An 18,455-nucleotide genomic window follows, 5' to 3' on the forward strand; every position below is an offset into this window, starting at 1 on the left:
ATGCCCCTGCCAAATAAATATAATCCTAGGGAGTCAAAAGTGATCGGACTGCTAACTAAGCCATAGGCCCCGCGTCATCCTCCCTCACGGGCGACACGGGAGGCGGACACCACCGCCGCCGTCGTCTGATCCCCCCTCCTACCTCTGCCGCCTCGCCGCCGCCCGAGCGGCCGCTGGCAAAGCCGCTCGGCCACAAGGACGGCGGCGGCGGGGCTTCGTCTCTCCCTCCCGTTGGCGGTGGGGACACCGACGCGGCCTGGGGCGCGAAGACGGTGGCGCCGGCCTGCCCGGCCGGCTGGCGAGGTGAAGAAGGCGGCGGGGTGGAGGAGGCGGCGGCGGGGTGAAGGAGGCGGCGGTGCAGTAGAGGATGCAGTGGCAGCGAGGGCGTAGGAGGCGAAGTTGGCGGCAGGGTAGAGGCCGTGACGGCGGGCTCGCCGACGTGCGGCGACACCGGATCTGGCTCCCCTAGCGCCGGATCCAGCGCTCCCCCACTTGGATTTGGTCTCCCCTGCGCTCCCCGCGCGGCGGAGGCGTCCGGCGACGGGGAAGGAGGAGCGGCCGGCTTCTGTGGCGATGGCGTGGGCGGCGCCCGGTGGTGCGGCGGCGGGCGAGGCCGACTCCGCGGCCAACAGAGGCGCGCGGAGCCCGTGCGACGGCGGCGGCTTCGGCTGACGCAGCACTGGCGGGGCGGCTCGGCCAGCGACGGCACAACCCGGCACGGCACGGGCAGCGGTGCGTGGCTGGCGGAGGCCGGCGTGGTGGCCGCGGTGCACGGCAGGCGAAGGCCGGCATAGTGGCGCTGGTGGCGGCGGGGTTTGCTGGCTGCTTGTGGCGGAGGGCGACGGCGCAACGGAAGCTTTAGCGGTGGCGGCGGTTTGCGGAGACGGCGGCTGGTGTCGGCGGCTGGTGACAGTGGCAGCGGCGACGGTGGCCGGCTTGCGGCGGTCGTGTCTGTGAGGCGGTGGCGAGGTCACCGGATGTGACAACGGCTGGCGACGTCATGCAGACGATCGCCGGCGACAGCTAGTGGAAGCGGAGGAGTCGGGTGCGAGGTCTGGATGGCGATGGGCGTTCTGCAGCAGCGGCTGCGGTGGTGGTGACCGTGTCTGCGGTCACCGGAGGCATGACGGCTTCGGTCAGCTAGCCGAGGGCATGGCAGACGGCTACTTCTGGCTGGCACGGCATTGTTTGGAGGAGGGGTCGGAGACCGGCTTGGCGCAGAGAGGCGCAGCCGATGGCAGCGGAGGCCGGCTCGGCACGAGAGGCGCGGGCGGCGGAGAGGGAGGCCGCCGTGGCGCGAGAGGCGCGGCCGATGGAGGGAGGCCGGACTGGCGCGAAAGGCGCGTCTGGTGGAGAAGGCCGGCTTGGCGCGAGAGGCGACCTCGTTGTGAGGGAGAGCTGGCGGTGGGTGTGGCGCGGTCTTCGGTGCACGAAGGCTGGCCGGAGGGGGCGCCGGTGCAGGGGTCCCACATGTCGGCAGAGCTTGAATGGTGGTGGAGCATCGGGGCACCAGCCGTGGATTCGCAAGACCCCTCAAGGGTGGTTGTCGGGCGAAAGCCCAGTCTTGGCTTCTTTGAGCCCCGACGGACGGCGGCGGCGGTTCTTCCGTCGCTTTCTTCTTGAAGACGTCGTTTTGGCATCCCCTAGGGGGCGATCTAGTCTAGGTTCTTTTGTTGGTCTAGCGGCGGTCGGTCACGCTTAACGGCGGCCGGTCCGGTGCTTGCCTTCTCCCGGGCTTGTGTGTTGGCACTGTCGATGTGTGGGTGGTGGTATATTTTTTCCTTTTTTCTGGTTACGACCCTCCAGGTTGTAATCTTGTAATTTTTTCCTGCTCTATCAATAGAACTTCGCACCGTCTCGTGCGAGTCGTTCAAAGAAAAAAGTGATCGGACCATACAATCCATGTAGCCGGTAATAATAATAATATATTCCTTTCTTCCTGAACATTTTCTGTCTTTGTGAGTTTACTCGGATGTTTCTTTGATCTTCTTGGTCTTTGTTGACACTACTGTTATCAAGAAAAAAGTTTGTATGGGAATTGAACTTGGATATGTATAGCTATATTAATATGAGACTATCTTTTGCATGCTGTCCAGGAACAGTACATGCAGCCTGTAGTGAACTGGATTCAAATTCACAAGAAATTAACAATTCATTGTTGAAACGTAAATAACTTGTTCAATTAGAGAACATAAATAATCCGTCAATTAGGGAACATCCTGCAAAAGGTAATCAGGAGTGTATTCATTTCTTACAACAACTTCCACTGCATAGATTGTTACTTCCAAGAATGCTTAATGATGATATATGCATCATGTGGGTTCATACTTTGAGACCAGGAATATTTCTCTCATCAGGCCATTCCATTAAACAGATTGGTACAAGTACTACTGAAGTTAGGACATGGCAGAAAATATTCAGTTATACATGTTTTGGGCAGCATCATAGTAGAGTATTACTTCCAGGAATGTTTACTTATTGATCTATGCATCATGCAGGTTGAATACTTCTTTGACCAGGGGCATTTCCATCTCATTAGGAAATTCTACTATACTGATTGGTAAAGTACTGTTAAGAATAGAACAGAGTGGCAAATATTCAGGGTCTGTTTGGCACAGCTCCAGCTCCAGCTCCACCTCTCCTAGAGCTGGAGCTTAGCCAAACAGTTTCAGCTCCATCAAAACTGGGAGTGGAGTTGGGTGGAGCTCTCTCACAAAATGTACTAGAATTGTGGAGCTGGGTTTAGGCAGCTCCACAACTCCACTCCAGACTCAACTCCTGGAGTTATATTTAGGAGTTAGAGCTGTACCAAACAGGCCCTCAACTAAACATCTTCTCAAACATTCAATGCCATTATACTAGTTGTAATCTTTGAGCTGGCATGTCTAGAAGTGGCAATTGTTCAATTTTGTATATAGCATGGCTAAAGGAAAGAAAACAAGGAAATGTGGAAATCAACTAGTTCACAGAGACACTTCATGCAAAGTTTTATTCGCAGTGTATCTCAATAGCTACGGTATGAATTATCAAAACATAATTTCTTTCTCAGCCAAGAAAAAAATTACATATTTTGTAGCGCTAATATCAGTTCTCCAATTTTCTATAAAAACATAGCTCAACATTCGAAAAGAGAAAGGATAAGAGCATACCCTTCAAGTATGCCTTTGTTTATCTTAGTGCACAGATCTTCAATTTCTATAGTAAGGCATTTGTGGTCAACAGCAGTCTTTTTAAGTAATTGTCCAAGCCTCCTCCAATCAGTATGCTTATCTACAATGAGTGCAAGAAACTAAAAAAAATTAGAAATGATCGCTTCCATTTATATTGGAAAAGTAGTATGCATTTAAGGTAAAACAACTTGTAAGATGGGTACAAAGTCCCACAACTTCTATGTTGAACTTGTTATATGGGTGTGCTTAAGCAGTTTATATAATGTGACTTAGTTACAGAAAGTCTATAAAATTTGTACTCTGATGCACAATAAATGAAAAATTACAGTTACCTCCTGTGCAACCTGTGCAAATGCAGAAATGCCATATCTTCGCACTGATACAATTATTCTCCTTGAAGATAGCAATATGTTTGCCCTCCAGGTTTGGACAGCAAAATCCTTTTTCTTGCAGAGCTGACATTCCATGGACTACCTGGCTATAAACATTTAAATAACCAAATAAATTATAAATTTTTAAATACATGCATATAATTGATGTGTAAAAGAACTTACCTAGTCAATTGAATAAATTCCGGTGTAAATCTCTTGAACTCAAAAGTTTTATTGCTCTTCTTGTCTAGATAGTCAGCATAGGTCGTGTCAAAATAAGGAAAAGGCAGAACATGATTTGGAAGGTGTTGGTCGAAACAAATCACATCACCTAAGCTTCTCATAATGGACGGGTGGTTCATTAAATTCAACTTATCAACTGTGTCTTGTGCACTTCTATTATCCTCAAACAAAAGGAAAGTTGTCTTTATTGAAGATGAGATGTCAAATCCATATCGAATAGAACCTTGACAGTACTTTAAATCATCATCCATTCTTTTCACATCCGCATCAATCAAATAACACTCCAGCATGTCAACAGCCTACAATTAGTTGAAAAATAAAATAAGAAAATGTGCTTAAAGCACACACACATTTATGACTGTATGCAGATATAATTAAGTGAAGTAATAAAGATAACTAAAAAAAGTTATCTGTTAGATAAAGGCATGGTTTGGAAAGTACTGATTGCATACTTTGGTTTTTACTGAAAGAGGTGCATCTGTAATCACTTCTGCCATTTTCAGAAGATGTAGAAAAACCTGCAAACTTCAAAATTAGCTGGTCAAGACAACATATATTGGAACATGAACATACTCTACAAACATATCAGCATTTAAGCCCAAAAGAAAAATATATGCTTCAGCGGACAAGTTAGCTGAGCAGGAAAGGAAAGTTCATTGGTTTCTTTGCTCTTCAAAGCAAACGGTCCAAACATACCCAAGCAATCACTCCTTACTGGATTACTATGCTAGTGGTAGAGTTGGGATTTGGTCATGAGGAGGTGAAGTTGTTAAGCGCCAATGATCACATAAAAATAGTGTAGTAACAATATGCGTACATTCCAAGGCTTTACATGGTATATAGTACATTATGACGGTTTGACAACAGACAAAAAAATTCGTTTGCATGCCTATCATTTGGTCTCTATCGGAACACACTACATACATATTTACATAGATACATATCAGTTAATTTTAAATGTAGCACTATGACTATCAACCAGATCATAATTAACATTGATAATTTCATTAGAATTAGCATTTGCCGCTAGTGTAAACTATCATTTCCTGAAATTGAAGTGAATCGCCAACCATATCTTAAGCTAACGAGCAAGTGATTATCAAAGGTTTGATTTAATGTTCGAATGCCTCATCGGCTCACTGGGTGTGGCTTGCAGAAATGAGAAAGCAGTGTAGCAGTGCAATGAATTTGAAGGAGAAATTTGGTTAGAACATGGAGTTGCATAGGGGAGAGGGAGAGAGAGGGGGGGGGGGGGGGGGGGGGGGGGGACTAGGAGACAGAACGCCTGAAAATTTAAACACAATAAAGTAGTATCCAGTGCTCGATTGGAGCAGCCAGGCAGCCAAAATTTCAGTCCCCCATAACTTGATAGCATTTTATCCAAATGTAGTCAACAATGCTTTCTTTCAGAATTTCGGACAACATATGAATGTGAATATAAATATGACAAAGCACCTCCAATATTGCATTTATAGCTATGGGTACTTACTACCTGTTAAACTAGTTTATTACCTATATTTAGTATCACCAAATTAGATTGCATGGTGGGAGGCGTTCATTAAGATCAATATGGAATTTCCTGAAGTACCATTACTGAAAAAAATCAACACGATGAGCACTTTAAGAATCAAGTTTGTATGAAATTGTCGTTCAAAAAGTTTATATGAAATTATCTACCAGTAAACTTTAAATCTGAAAATATGTATGCGTTAGTAACCTTGCAACTTGTAGATTGAAAATGCACAATCTAGTTTCAGGTCATGGCACTTACGGGCGCGCACGGCGAGGGCGAGCACTTGAGAAGGCCGGCTGCGCGCCGCCGGGAGGTTGAGCCTTGGGGGAGGCAAGGGTCGTGCCCCGAGAGAGAGGTGTTAGGTAGAACCTTCGGGAAAGCTCCCGCGCGCTGCGGCGAGGTTGAGCGAGCCTTCGGGGACGCCGCCGACCGTGAGCAGCGCCGCCGGTCGTCGAGGTACGCGGTTGAGGCGGCGGAAGTGGCCGCCCGTCCGCACGGAAATGGGATTCACCTGTCGTCTCGGCACGCGGCGCGGCGGCGGTGGCGGCGGGTGCTTCACGGGAGCCGCTGCTGTTCGGGGCCCCCCGCGCGCGCGGAAGCCTCCGGTCGTCTCGTGGAGAGAGGCCTGCCTGCGGCAGGAATGGAGGAGCCGCCGGGCGTCGAGGTCCGCGGCTGCACGGAGCCGCGCGCGATGATGGGCCGCGTTCGGGTGGTGGCCTGTGCTCCGAACGCGAGGAGCTGCGGCGCCGGCTAACCGTCGCGCGGCGGGCGGGGCGGGGGAGACCGTGCGCCGCGCTCGCGAGCCGCCGTCGCCGCCGCCGCCGGCCAGCGAAGATTACGCAAGAAGGGTAGGGGTGGGTTGAGTTCGTTGCTGCGCTAGGGCGCGGGGGATGGAATGCGGGGGAGGAAGAGACGGCGGCGGCGGAGGCGGTGGTGGTGAACGGTGATCGTTCGCGGCCGGGGCCGGGGCCTGAGAAGAGCCTAGATGTTTCTAGAACCCTCCCGGATTAAAGGCTTCGCGGTGTCTCTCCTCTTGCCGGTGGGCCCAAACCCGAGGCGGAGAGGCAGGCTGTGGGTCCCGCCGCAGGCGAAATTCGACCGAGATTACACGATCTAAGCCGTGGGATCTCGATCCAACGGTTTCTGACCCCTGTCTTGCTCCGTCTCCTAAAATATTGAAATGTATTATTAATACTGTTCTCAAACTGAAATGTAGGCGTTCGTGTGCCGAAAATGTTTTAAGTATAAACACACATTTGAAGTATTAAACGTAGACTAATAACAAAACAAATTATAGATTCTGTCTGTAAACTGTGAAACAAATTTATTAAACCTAATTAATCCATCATTAGCAAATGTTTACTGTAGCATCACATTATCAAATCAAGGCGTATGTAGGCTCAGAAGATTCGTCTCGCAATTTACATGCAAACTGTGTAATTGGTTTTTTTTCACATTTAATGCTCTATGTATGTGTCCAAACATTTGATGTGATGGAATTTTTGAAAGTTTCAAGGGAACTAAACACTGTGTCTAAATATTTGATGTGATGAAATTTTTGAAAGTTTGAAGGGAACTAAACGCTGCCATAGTAAATCGATTTGTTTGGTACTCCCATTGTTGTATTTAGGATGGTGATATATCCTATAATACTATAAATATAAATAATTGGACAAAAGGCATAGAGGCCCAGCTTATGTGAAAAGAGAGTAACAGTATTCAGGGATGCCCATTTTACAACTTAAGCCCCAGCAAAAAAATTGGCACAACAAAGGCACCAAGTCAAAGTTCAACAGAGATCGAACAACTAACTATTAAACAACCCAACTCATCAGTAGGCTAACAAAATACAGAGTAGTAAAATAGAACGTAGAAGTCGCCAGCCTAAAAGGACTAAGTAAGCATCTCAACCGATCCCAGCTCTCTGCGTATTCAGTGTTGTAGTCGCCAATGCCTCAGATACCATATCAAACCCTTCAGCATCCTTGGCACTAAGGGATTTCCACTGCTGCAAATGAGAAACAATTTGAAAAGGAATGATAAGCGGGGAGCATATCAACTTATTTCTGAAGATTATATTATTTCTAGTGGTTCGCAGCACCTAACAAACAGCCACTAATAGAGCAATAAAAACTCTAGATTGAGAATGCTTAAGAGAGTTAATTAGTAAGAAAAATTCACTGAAATCTCGAGGTATTACACTCCACCCAAAAGCATCTCTGCAGATACACCAGATAAACGACGCCATGGGACACATGAAAAGGATATGATTTGTGGATTCCAAAGTACCACACAAAAGGCATTTTTCAGAGCCTTCCCCCTTCTTTTTAAATTGTTCAACTGACTGGATTCTATCTCTCATAGCTTGCCAGAGAAAGTGTTTCATTTTCATAAGGCTAGGGGACTGCCACACCTCTTGCATCTTCAAATCTCTCACACCTCTTAATGTTATGGCTTTGTATGGAGATTGAGTTGTGAAAGATTCGGTAGTTGTGAGTCCCCGTCTCATAATGTCAGGATTTGGACTGAGCTCTAGGTTATCAACCACTTCTCTCAGTGTGTTCCATTCCTCGATCTCACTTTCTCCAAAAGCTCTTCTAAAAGTCAGACTACCAAACCCTAATCTCATCACCTCTGAAACCAGAATGTCTTGCTGGTTGCAAGTCTCAGAGATTTTGGAAAAGGTCACTTTCAAAGGACAGGAACCCCACGATACATCATGCCAAAACCAAATGTGTAAACCATCTCCAATGAGCCATTCAAATCCTAGTTTCACCCAGCACCTGACCTTTAAGATCCCTGTCCAAAAATAAGAACCTCTTAATGATTTACTTCCTCCGTTTCATACTATAAGACTTTCTAGTATTATCTATATTCATATAGATGTTAATGAATCTAGCACATATATATGTCTAGATTCATTAACATATATATGAATGTGAGCAATGCTAGAAAGTCTTATAACTTGAGACGTAGGAAGTATATTGGAAGACCCCACACTCTTGCAAGCACTTTTTCCTCAATAACTCAATGCACAAACTATAAATATGAATAGTTGGATTAGTTGTCTAGATTCGTAGTACTATTATACCATACTAAATACATTTATATTAAAATGAAAGGAGTAGTATCAGAGCTAACGAGTTAGGCCGAGAACCACGCATGTTTGATGGTGTGGGCAAAAGGTTGAAAGCGATTGCAGATTGCAGCGGAGCGAGGTTTAGGATTATAGCGTTGATGAGATTTAGAAGAAAAAAAATGTGATTGGTGAAAAGCAAGATAATAAATTGGAATCCTTTAAAAAAATGAAGATAATGATTAGAGAACAATATCCTGATCAGATTGTTTGCCCTCAAGTTTGCCAAACCCTTTTCAAAAACTTGTTTCAATAGTAGGTTGTGCCACGAAACTTATGTCAAAAATTTCACTGGGGTTCAACATCTATCATCAATCGTAACTGGCGGTCCAATTTGGCATTGAGGTCAGAGCTGAGGTTGGGAGTTTAGTACGCCAAAGCGCTCAGCACTCACACCTTTTAGGTCGGCCATTGCTAGCGGATAGCTGAGATATTGAACCACAATGCCATCGGGTTTAATGTTGAGGTCCTGGCTTATTTTTAAATAAACTTTTGGTGCTGTGTATTTTTAAAATAAGTTTTTCAGAAAGGTCAGTTTGTCAACATTTTAGAGCTCTCGCTTCTTTTTATACATTTGGATCGATGCATGACAATCATGTGTGCGTGTTGATTTGTCTCGCATATACTGCAATTTTATTAGGGTTCCCATTATTGTATTTCACAATAGAAATCAAAATTGTATTTTGAAGAGGATATCAGTGTCCAACATGATACAATTCTATAAAGATAGGGAGTGCGTATGTTTCAAAAGATAGATCTAAGGTTTTCCTTAAAAAAATAGATGTGTTTGGATAATGGGAAATTAAAGGTGGGATTGAGATTGAGAAATGAATAAAGGGTTAGGATTAAATGAAAGATGGAGAATGAATGATTAGAATTTAAAGATATCTTTTGGTGGGTGGAAAATCATTTCACTATCCCGTTAGCCAAACATTGTCTAAGGGTTTGTTTAGTATCACTCTTGCTTCTTATTGCTGTGACCCTAACTCTATTCGAGTTGAATTCCTAGGAGAATCAATTTATAAAGCGCTTAGCTTAGTATGTTGAATCTTCTTGGATAACTCGAATGGGTTACGAGGGCCATATGTGACATTGTACAATTGGCACAGTCGCGACGGCTACAGCTAGACCTGGATGATCCATCACCCCTACGGACTGGTTTTGCACGGGCGAAATTCATGTGGGCTCTCTCTGGTTTGTGTGCACGCGTACATCGGTACATGCCTCTAATTGGGTTGGAGGCTGGAGCTTAGACACGCCCGATCATAACTTCATGTCAACGGCGACATACGCATAAGGGTTTTAGACCTTACGGTTTAATTAGTGGCAACTTTTAACAGAGATGGTAAAGAATGTTTGGGAATCAAACATGTTTCCAAAATCTTTGGTTACACTTGAGCGAGTTTAAGGAAATTTTCTTTGTCTCGATAGTATACCTGTGGCTACAATAGAACATCTACTAAGTTGATCAAACTTATATAACATTAGGCGTACAAATTGTGGCTGACAATCAAATACACCCTTAATATAGTGTGGCAATTAAGGCTATGTTCGGCACCCCCTGTAACCAACCCCTCTCCCTCATTTTTCATGTGCATGCTTTTCAAACTGCTAAACGGTGTGTTTTTTTCAAAAAGTTTCTATACGAAAGTTGCTTAAAAAAATCAAATTAATCCATTTTTTTAAAAAAATAGCAAATACTTAATTAATCACGCGCTAATGGACCGCCTCGTTTTCCGTGCGTACTGTTTCGGTTGGGAACAAAGGATACCGAACACAGCCTAAGTAGTATTGACAAGCTAGTGATGGTAAAGTGTAGAGAACCAAACAAACCCTAACGATAGTGGTTGTTTGTACATTCATTTCAAGGAAGAACATGCAGCCTGTCTGCGTTCTCGACCGTACGTTGCATCTACAACCTGACGGAGCCATCCGCCATCCGAAGAAAATTTCGTAGGACTTCAGTGCTTCCCTCATCCGTAAGACTTTGCCTCTTTGTTTGACACATGTCCGCCTACCATCTCAAATAATACCACCCAAAAAAACCTCTTTGAGTCGTATGACCCACTACCAAAAAAAAGTATTTTTTTTGCAAGCGAGCAAAAACATGTTTTCATAAGTGGCCAGCAATGCCACTTGTACCTCAACACAAGTAAAAGTCTTGATTTTCCTATGCGGGCAACTGGTCCATCTGCGAAAGAGATTTTGCAGCGCTTAAAAAATACACAGTCGATACCGTTTCAGCCAGCCACAGCTTCCCATTCCCCATGCAATTCAATCCACTTCCCATTCCCCACCAATCCAATCCAATCAAATCAATTTCATAGAAGCATCATAAATTCAAAAAAAAAAACCAATCTGTAGCATGACACAGGTATCGGTGATGGTTGTCATCGGTGGAGCTAGGAGCCACCATCGCCACGCTGAGAGGCGTGGTCGCAGTAGCCAAACCACCGCCACCTTCCCCTTTTGTCGTTGTTGCTGGCCTCCTCCCCTCCAGAGGATATGAGAAAGGGAGGGGAGAGAAGGGGAGGGGAGAGGCCATGACATCCCCTCCTCTGTCAGCCACATGCTGCTGCCATTGTCACCCTCCTTTTGTTGCCGCCAGTCACCGTAGACCGTGACCTCGTCCTCTCTGACTAGATGTGGAAGAGGGAAGAGAGGGGATAGAAGAGGAGGGGATGGGAGTTTCTGCTGCCGCCCCTCCTTTCCCCTACCACCGGTGGACGCCGCAAGACGTCGCCGCGTTGCCAAGCACACCTCCAGTCAGGGAAAGGAAGAGGAGGGGATATGAGAGGATAGAGAAGAGAGGAGAGCCTCCGCTGCGGCCCCTCCTCCTCCCTACCGCCAGGTGCTGCCGACCTACCTCCGGCTAGATTTGGTGGGGAGGAGCCGACGCCGCTGCCCTGCCGCAGGGGAGAGGAGTGGAGGAGATGGGAATCAATTGGGGAGAGGAGTGAGGCATGATGAGAGAGGGGAGAGGAACCGGTGGAGGAGGAGAGCGCAAGACTTAGCATATTTTAATAATGCCCCACACTTCGTAGGCGGACGACTTTAGAACCCATCTACGAAAATCAATTTTTATTTTCTGAGGCGGATATCTTTAGACCATAGCGGTAAAAATTGATTTTTGCAGGCGGGGCTGATTTTATGGGGGTCTCTTAGTATTTTTACAAACGATAAAAAGCATGAATATTTTTAGTCTGCCTAGAAAAAAAATAAAATCCAGTATTGAGAAAACTGCTTTTTAGTGATCCTACATCTTCGTTGTCCCACGTCAGAGTGACAGACACGCGCCGACACGGCAGACGACCGGGCGCGCGGCTTGATCGACTGCAAATCGGTGATGAGGAGGTGAGGTGAGTACGTGACTCAACATGGATGGTAGAGTTGACGTGAGATAAGATGCAGCTTCAATGCATTGTGATGCAGCTTCATGCTTGATCACCATTCCCCAACCTAGTGAATCAGCGATAGCACTGTGGTAAGATGAACTACTACCTCTATATTTTAATATATGACGCTATTGATTTTTTTTTCAATGTTTGACCATTTATCTTATTCTAAAAATTTATGTAATTATCATTTATTTTATTGCGACTTGATTCGTCATCAAATGTTCTTTAAGCATGACATAAATATTTTCATATTTGCACAAAAACTTTAAATAAAACAAATGGTCAAACGTTGGTTGAAAAGCAAACGGCGCCATATATTAAAATATGGAGGGAATACAACGGAACTACGGAAGGAAGGCCATCCAACGAGATTTTGAAATCATGCATGTTACTCCATATGTTAAATTCATGCGCTCATCACTACCTTCTTGCTAGGGGTCTCTATGAACCGTCTCTCCCCTTTGCTATATAGGAAAATTCACTGACATGACTGAGAGAGAGAAAAATGGAGAAACATTGATGTTTTGCATGACATCGAACCAACATCGACCCTGTTCGCTAAAAACACGATGATGTTGGAATTAGTAGATGGGCTAAGGCCCATTCAAAGATTAATTCTTTGGAAAATTATAAAAGCCCACCTCATGAGATGGCATGCATGTGTAGTTTAGTATCACCTTGCTTATTCTACGAGAGGGGGACCTCCTTAAAAGGGAGGATGCCATCGCCTGGCAGGGCAGGCGGCGCGCGTGCACGACGTAAGCGTCGAATGGTCCGCAAAATTGGCTCCTCACCCTTGCGCAGATGCAGCCTCCTTTTGCAGTTTTGTTTTGCTGCGGGATTGGATTCGGATTTGTTTTGTTTTGGAAACATTCCGAAAAATCTGGTGCGTGAAAACGGCATGGAGTCCGGATAGGTTACGCGCGACTTATCCGGTTCGGTTTACGCGGGCGCCCTGATCAGGCGATCTATCTCTATATAAACCGAGCTGCCGCCTTCACGCAACACACGCGAAATCAATCTAGGGTTTGCCTCCTACTCTATACTGCGCCGTCGCTCGTAAACTACTCCATCCCGCTCGCCGGCGTGCACCGGCGATCGGGAGAGCAGGTCTCCGGAACCTCTGCCTTCGACGTCCTGCACCGGTAGAAGGCGGCAATAAGGTTTTTGAGAAGCGCTTCGCGCGACTGCTCCCTGTTCGTCCGCGACGGCTCGCCTTCCTCTCCGCTCGCGTGCTTCGCGACTTCGTCGACGCTCGCAACCGCGAGTAATTCCTGCCGAGCAACCGGTCTTTCCGCCTCCTCGGTACGTGTTCGACAAGTTGCGCATATTTGATCTGTTCATGTTTTACTGTTTAGTTTACATGTGTAGATCTAATGATGCGTTCAATCTAGTTTACATCTGCAATGTTATGATTTATTTATGGAATAAATTAAATCATTATGTGCTTATAATTTCAACAATCCAAAAACCTTATTATAGGCGCTGTGATTTTACTATGGCTGGTTTTCCTGATGCACTGAGGCCGGATAAATTCACCGGTGTGCACTTTAAAAGATGGCAGATCAGGGTCACTCTGTGGCTGACGGCTATGAAATGCTTCTGGGTGAGTACTGGCAAACCTGAAGGAATTCTTACTGCTGATCAGCAGAAGCAATTCGAGGAAGCCACTACTCTCTTTGTGGGATGCATTCTTAGTGTTCTTGGCGATCGTCTGGTCGAGGTGTATATGCATATGACCGACGCTAAGGAGTTGTGGGATGCACTGAATACTAAATTCGGTGCTACTGATGCTAGCAATGATCTGTATATCATGGAGCAGTTTCATAACTACAAGATGGCTGACAACCGTTCTGTAGTCGAACAGGCTCATGAGATACAAACCATGGCTAAGGAACTCGAACTCCTTAAGTGTGTCTTACCCGACAAATTTGTGGCCGGGTGCATTATTGCGAAACTACCTCCATCATGGAGAAGTTTTGGTACTGCACTCAAACACAAGAGACAGGAATACTCCGTTGAGGGGTTGATAGCTGTGGACCCCCGTTTTTATAACAAGAATCAATCGTGTAAACAGTAACATTTCCCTGGATCAAGTAGTCTGGTATACACGAGTTTATAGCTGAAATACCAAATGCACATACACGAGAGTCTAGTGCGAATTATTACATCATAAGCCCGCAGGCATAGTCTTAGATCATCGAACCGAGCGGTCCGGAATACATTCCAAAAGCAGAAATAGTTAAGGCAGCGGAGTTAAGGCAGCAGCATGCCATTGCCACAGGCAACGACCGTAACTAAGACCTACTGAGCGCCATCGTCTTCATCACCCTCCTGGTAATAGGCATAGGGATCCTCCGAAGCTTCATCTCCGATCTCTGATTAAGTTTATATGGTGCAAGGGTGAGTACCAACCGTACTCAGCAAGCCACCACAGCAACAATGCACATGATAGGGGTATTTCAAGGATGGTTATGGTTCTTTTGTGCAAAGCAAGTTTTGTAATTCTTTTCACAAGCCTAAGACCTAGCATTGACTGATCAAATTTTAGTACCAGTGTTCACATTTAAACAATGACGGTTCTGTCCACCATCCATTGTGATCCCAAGGGTAGCTTCCCGCCATTGAGACGTCATGGTTTTCTGAGGACGACCACCTTCCCACCTCTCAGGAAGTGGCTCCAACAGCATAAAAATCATCATGCAATATCCCATCCCACACAAGTTAAGAATTTTGAGTCTAGCCAAGTGTAATACACGTCCCGGTGCTCAATAACCGCGAGCACGGCTATTCGAATAGATTGAGTTTACTCACACTGCAGTGGATGTATACTTTACCCGCACTCCGCGACTGCCCAACACATGAGCCTCGTCCCAATACATGAGACGCGTCACGGCAAAACTTTTCGATAACCTCGCATTGGCAGTACCCGCTCCATGAACTTTAGCCCTCATGCACTCTAGGCGTCATACATTTCTAGCAGTGAGAGGAGTTCTGGCGCTCCCGGGAAAGAGAAGTCTCACACACATATTAAATTATGGTTTAAGTTAAGTTCTCTCTCTCACACACTCATGGCAGTCCTACCCATGGCGACACCGATGTAGGGCACGACTCTCGGCCCTACCTTAACGGCTGTCCCACGGTAGCGCACCTGCCTCACTCAAGGGTGAACCATCTATGCAGGGATACTGCCTCCGTTCGGCTATTTAATCCGCTAGGTCTATACCCATACGAGAAGTGCGGTTGTACGGGGGTCGTTTCATGCTTAACTTCATGGCTCAGTCCTTAATTGACCGGGGACGGTACTAGCCTTTCCTAGATACCACCCAAATCCATCGTCCGCCCCAGTCTAAAACAAGTGTTTAATTTCATTTCTACTTTCACAAATCATGTCATCATCATCATGGCAATGTGGCGCTCATGTCTCCACATGCCGCATCTCAATTACCTTCCCAAAGCATATAGCATTTGATAAAATATGAGTGTGCATGAATCTAAAGTAGCATGTCTAAGCATGTGTCATAATTTACTAAGGACTCATACGTAATTATAGTTACAAGGATTTAAAGGTAAACAATAATCAAGGCATGGCATAATCACAAGTAGGATGTTCATCATTGCATGCAATCTTATTTGTAAACAAGATAATTTCGCAATTGGGATCAACATGTTCAAAGAATAGTGATGACTTGCCTTGCTCGAAGTCTTGCGGGTCTTGACCCTCGCTCGGATCCGCAACTCCCTCGGACTCTAAAATTACGTGCGACGAAATGATTTGAATTCAATTAGAATTAAAATAAAATCCAAATAACCCACATAAAAGTCGAACGCGATTCGATCGTTCTAAATTGACTACAAAGTTTGCGGAACCACTTTATTCGAATTGTTGGGTCATTTAACCTAAATTATTTATTTCCTAGGATCTCAACATAATTATTTATTTCCTAATTAAATCTAAATTCCTACCGTGAATCGACCTCTTATAGAGTTTACCGGAAATAATCTATAATCATACCAACATTCTACGACTCTAGGTTATAATTAACCTATAATTAAATTCTAATTATTCTAAATTTTCTAAACTTCTTAATCTCCCACAAATTCCTATTTTATTCCCCCTTTCTTTTCCTTTTCCTCTCTTTTTCTTTCTCTCTCTCTTTTCTTTCTTTTTCTCTCTTTTCTCTCTTTTCTCTACCCCCGACGGCAACAGCGGCGGAACGAGGGGAGGGCGGCGGCTTACCGACAGCGGCGGTGGCGGCGACGACAGCGACGGCGGCGCAAGGCGTGGCGCGGCACACGGCGCGGCAGCGGCGGCACCGAGGGCGGCGGCGCCCCGACACAAGGGCGGCGACGCGGTGGAGAGGGTAGGGGAGAGGAGGAGGGAATGGAGTGGGGAGAGTGGGGAATGGTGGAGCTTTTATAGGGGAGAGAGGGGGAAAAGGGAAGAGGGAAGAGAGGGGGGCGGTAATTGGTGACGCGACGGCGGCGCGGTGGCGCGGGGCGCGAGGCGGCGAGGAGACGGGTGCGCGGCGAGGGGACTGGCGACGCGACGGTGGGACGGGGCTCGAGGCGACGGTGGTACGCGTGGCGCGGCAGCGGGATGGCGACGGCGACGGCGCGGTAGCGGCGGCGCGTGGCTCGGAGCGACGACGGGACGCGACGACGACGGCGCGCGGTGGCACAGGGCGCGAGATGACGCGACGGCGATGGCGACAGCGACGGCGACGGCGCGCGGCGGCACGGGGCGCGAGACAACGCGACGGCGACGGCATGCAGCAGCACGGGGCACGAGACAACGCGACGGCGGGCGGCGCGGCGCGGGGCGCGAGGCGATGGGACGGCGGCGCGGCGACGCGACGGCGACGGGCGGCGATGGCAACGGTGGCGCAGGGCTCGGGGCGGCCAGGCGCGCGCGGCAGAGAAGGGGATAAGGCTAGGGACCTCGTCGAGCACCTAGAGTGCAATGAACAGTGTACTTTCCTATTTATCCCGATTTTAGCCTATTTCCTGTATAAATTCTATTCTATAAATCCTAATTTTTGCATAAATGAGGTTTACTCAATATTTATGTTATTCCAACTGATGGATCCACCCTAGATTAATATTACCCATATTTTATTTATATAATTTATTTAAATTTTTAATTAGGCAAATTTTTATTCCACCGCACTTAAATTTAATTTATACTAATATAGTCGCGATAATATTTTATTTATTTCCAACCTCACCTAATCTTTATTTTAAATTATATTTTAATCATTTATTTTGCCAATTTAATTTTAGGGTTTATTCCTAATTAATTATTCCTTATTCGCGATTGATAAACTTCGAAACCAAATTCCAATGAAATAGGCGAAGAAAATCGGCATGATGCAATTTATTTAAAAAGTTTTTGAAGGCCCATATTTTTAGAGTTTTGATTTTCGTTGGTCGAATTTTCAGGGTGTTACAATAGCGTCTCTTGATGTTGAGGAGAAAACTTGGGAAAAAGACGTCGCGTCCAAGGGCGATGGTGGGCAGTCCAGTGCCAACGTTGTGCACAAGGCCCAGAACAAGAGCAAGGGGAAATACAAAGCTCAACAGACCACCAACTTCAAGAAGCAGAAGAAGAACAACAACAATCCTAAGCAGGATGAGAGGACTTGCTTTGTGTGTGGGCAACCTGGTCATCTGGCTAGGAAGTGTCCACAGCGCAAGGGGATGAAGGCACCTGCAGGGCAGACTTCTAAGTCTGCTAATGTGACCATTGGCAACACTGGAGATGGAAGCGGGTATGGTAATTTACCTACTGTTTTTTCAGTTAATCAGTCTACTAATTGGTGGGTTGATACTGGGGCCAATGTACATGTTTGTGCTGACATCTCATTGTTTTCTTCTTATCAGGTCACATGGGGTTCCACCGTCCTAATGGGGAATGGGTCACATGTTTCTGTTCATGGTGTTGGCATGGTAGATCTGAAGTTTACTTCGGGAAAGATCGTGCAGCTGAAGAACGTGCAGCACGTCCCTTCTATCGACAGGAATCTTGTTAGTGGCTCCCGTCTGACTAGAGACGGATTTAAGTTGGTTTTTGAGTCTAATAAAGTAGTCGTGTCTAAACATGGATATTTTATTGGTAAAGGTTATGAGTGCAGAGGCCTGGTCCGCTTTTCCCTTTCTGATTTCTGCAATAAGTCTGTGAACCATATTTGTGGCAGTGTAGATGATGAGGCTAATGTTTGGCACTCACGTTTATGTCATATTAATTTTGGCTTGATGTCTCGGCTTTCCAGCATGTGTTTAATTCCTAAGTTTTCCATTGTCAAAGGTTCTAAGTGCCATAGTTGTGTGCAATCGAAGCAACCTCGCAAGCCTCACAAGGCTGCCGAGGAGAGAAACTTGGCATCACTAGAACTCCTACATTCAGATCTTTGTGAAATGAATGGGGTGTTGACGAAGGGTGGAAAACGATATTTCATGACGTTGATTGATGATGCTACTAGATTTTGCTGTGTACTTGTTGAAAACGAAAGACGAGGCTCTAGACTATTTTAAAATTTATAAGGCAGAAGTTGAAAATCAACTTGACAGAAAGATAAAAAGGCTTAGGTCTGATCGTGGTGGAGAGTTTTTCTCGAACGAGTT

General features: G+C 46.1%; 1 protein-coding gene across 1 annotated transcript; it reads right to left on the reverse strand.

Annotated features, from left to right (window-relative positions):
* Nucleotides 1–3,083: 3,083 nt before the first annotated feature.
* Nucleotides 3,084–5,332, reverse strand: LOC127753683 (uncharacterized). Its single transcript, XM_052279098.1, has 5 exons — nt 5,297–5,332; nt 4,237–4,302; nt 3,725–4,083; nt 3,503–3,648; nt 3,084–3,270 (listed from the first exon to the last, which is right to left on the reverse strand). The coding sequence occupies exons 2-5, from the start codon at nt 4,279–4,281 to the stop codon at nt 3,116–3,118; spliced, it is 705 nt and encodes a 234-aa protein (XP_052135058.1). The 5' UTR covers nt 4,282–4,302; nt 5,297–5,332; the 3' UTR covers nt 3,084–3,115.
* Nucleotides 5,333–18,455: the final 13,123 nt, after the last annotated feature.

The sequence above is a fragment of the Oryza glaberrima genome, chromosome 11 (genome assembly GCF_000147395.1).
Source record: "Oryza glaberrima chromosome 11, OglaRS2, whole genome shotgun sequence".
Taxonomy (NCBI): Eukaryota; Viridiplantae; Streptophyta; class Magnoliopsida; order Poales; family Poaceae; genus Oryza; species Oryza glaberrima.

Bases quoted from the DNA above. Each gene is read 5' to 3' on its own strand.
- LOC127753683 (XM_052279098.1), bottom strand. From the start codon at position 4,281: ATGGCAGAAGTGATTACAGATGCACCTCTTTCAGTAAAAACCAAA. The intron at 4,084-4,236 runs GTATGCAATCAG...AACTAATTGTAG, and splicing joins CTCTTTCAGTAAAAACCAAA to GCTGTTGACATGCTGGAGTG. The intron at 3,271-3,502 runs GTAACTGTAATT...CACTCATTGTAG, and splicing joins TTGCACAGGTTGCACAGGAG to ATAAGCATACTGATTGGAGG.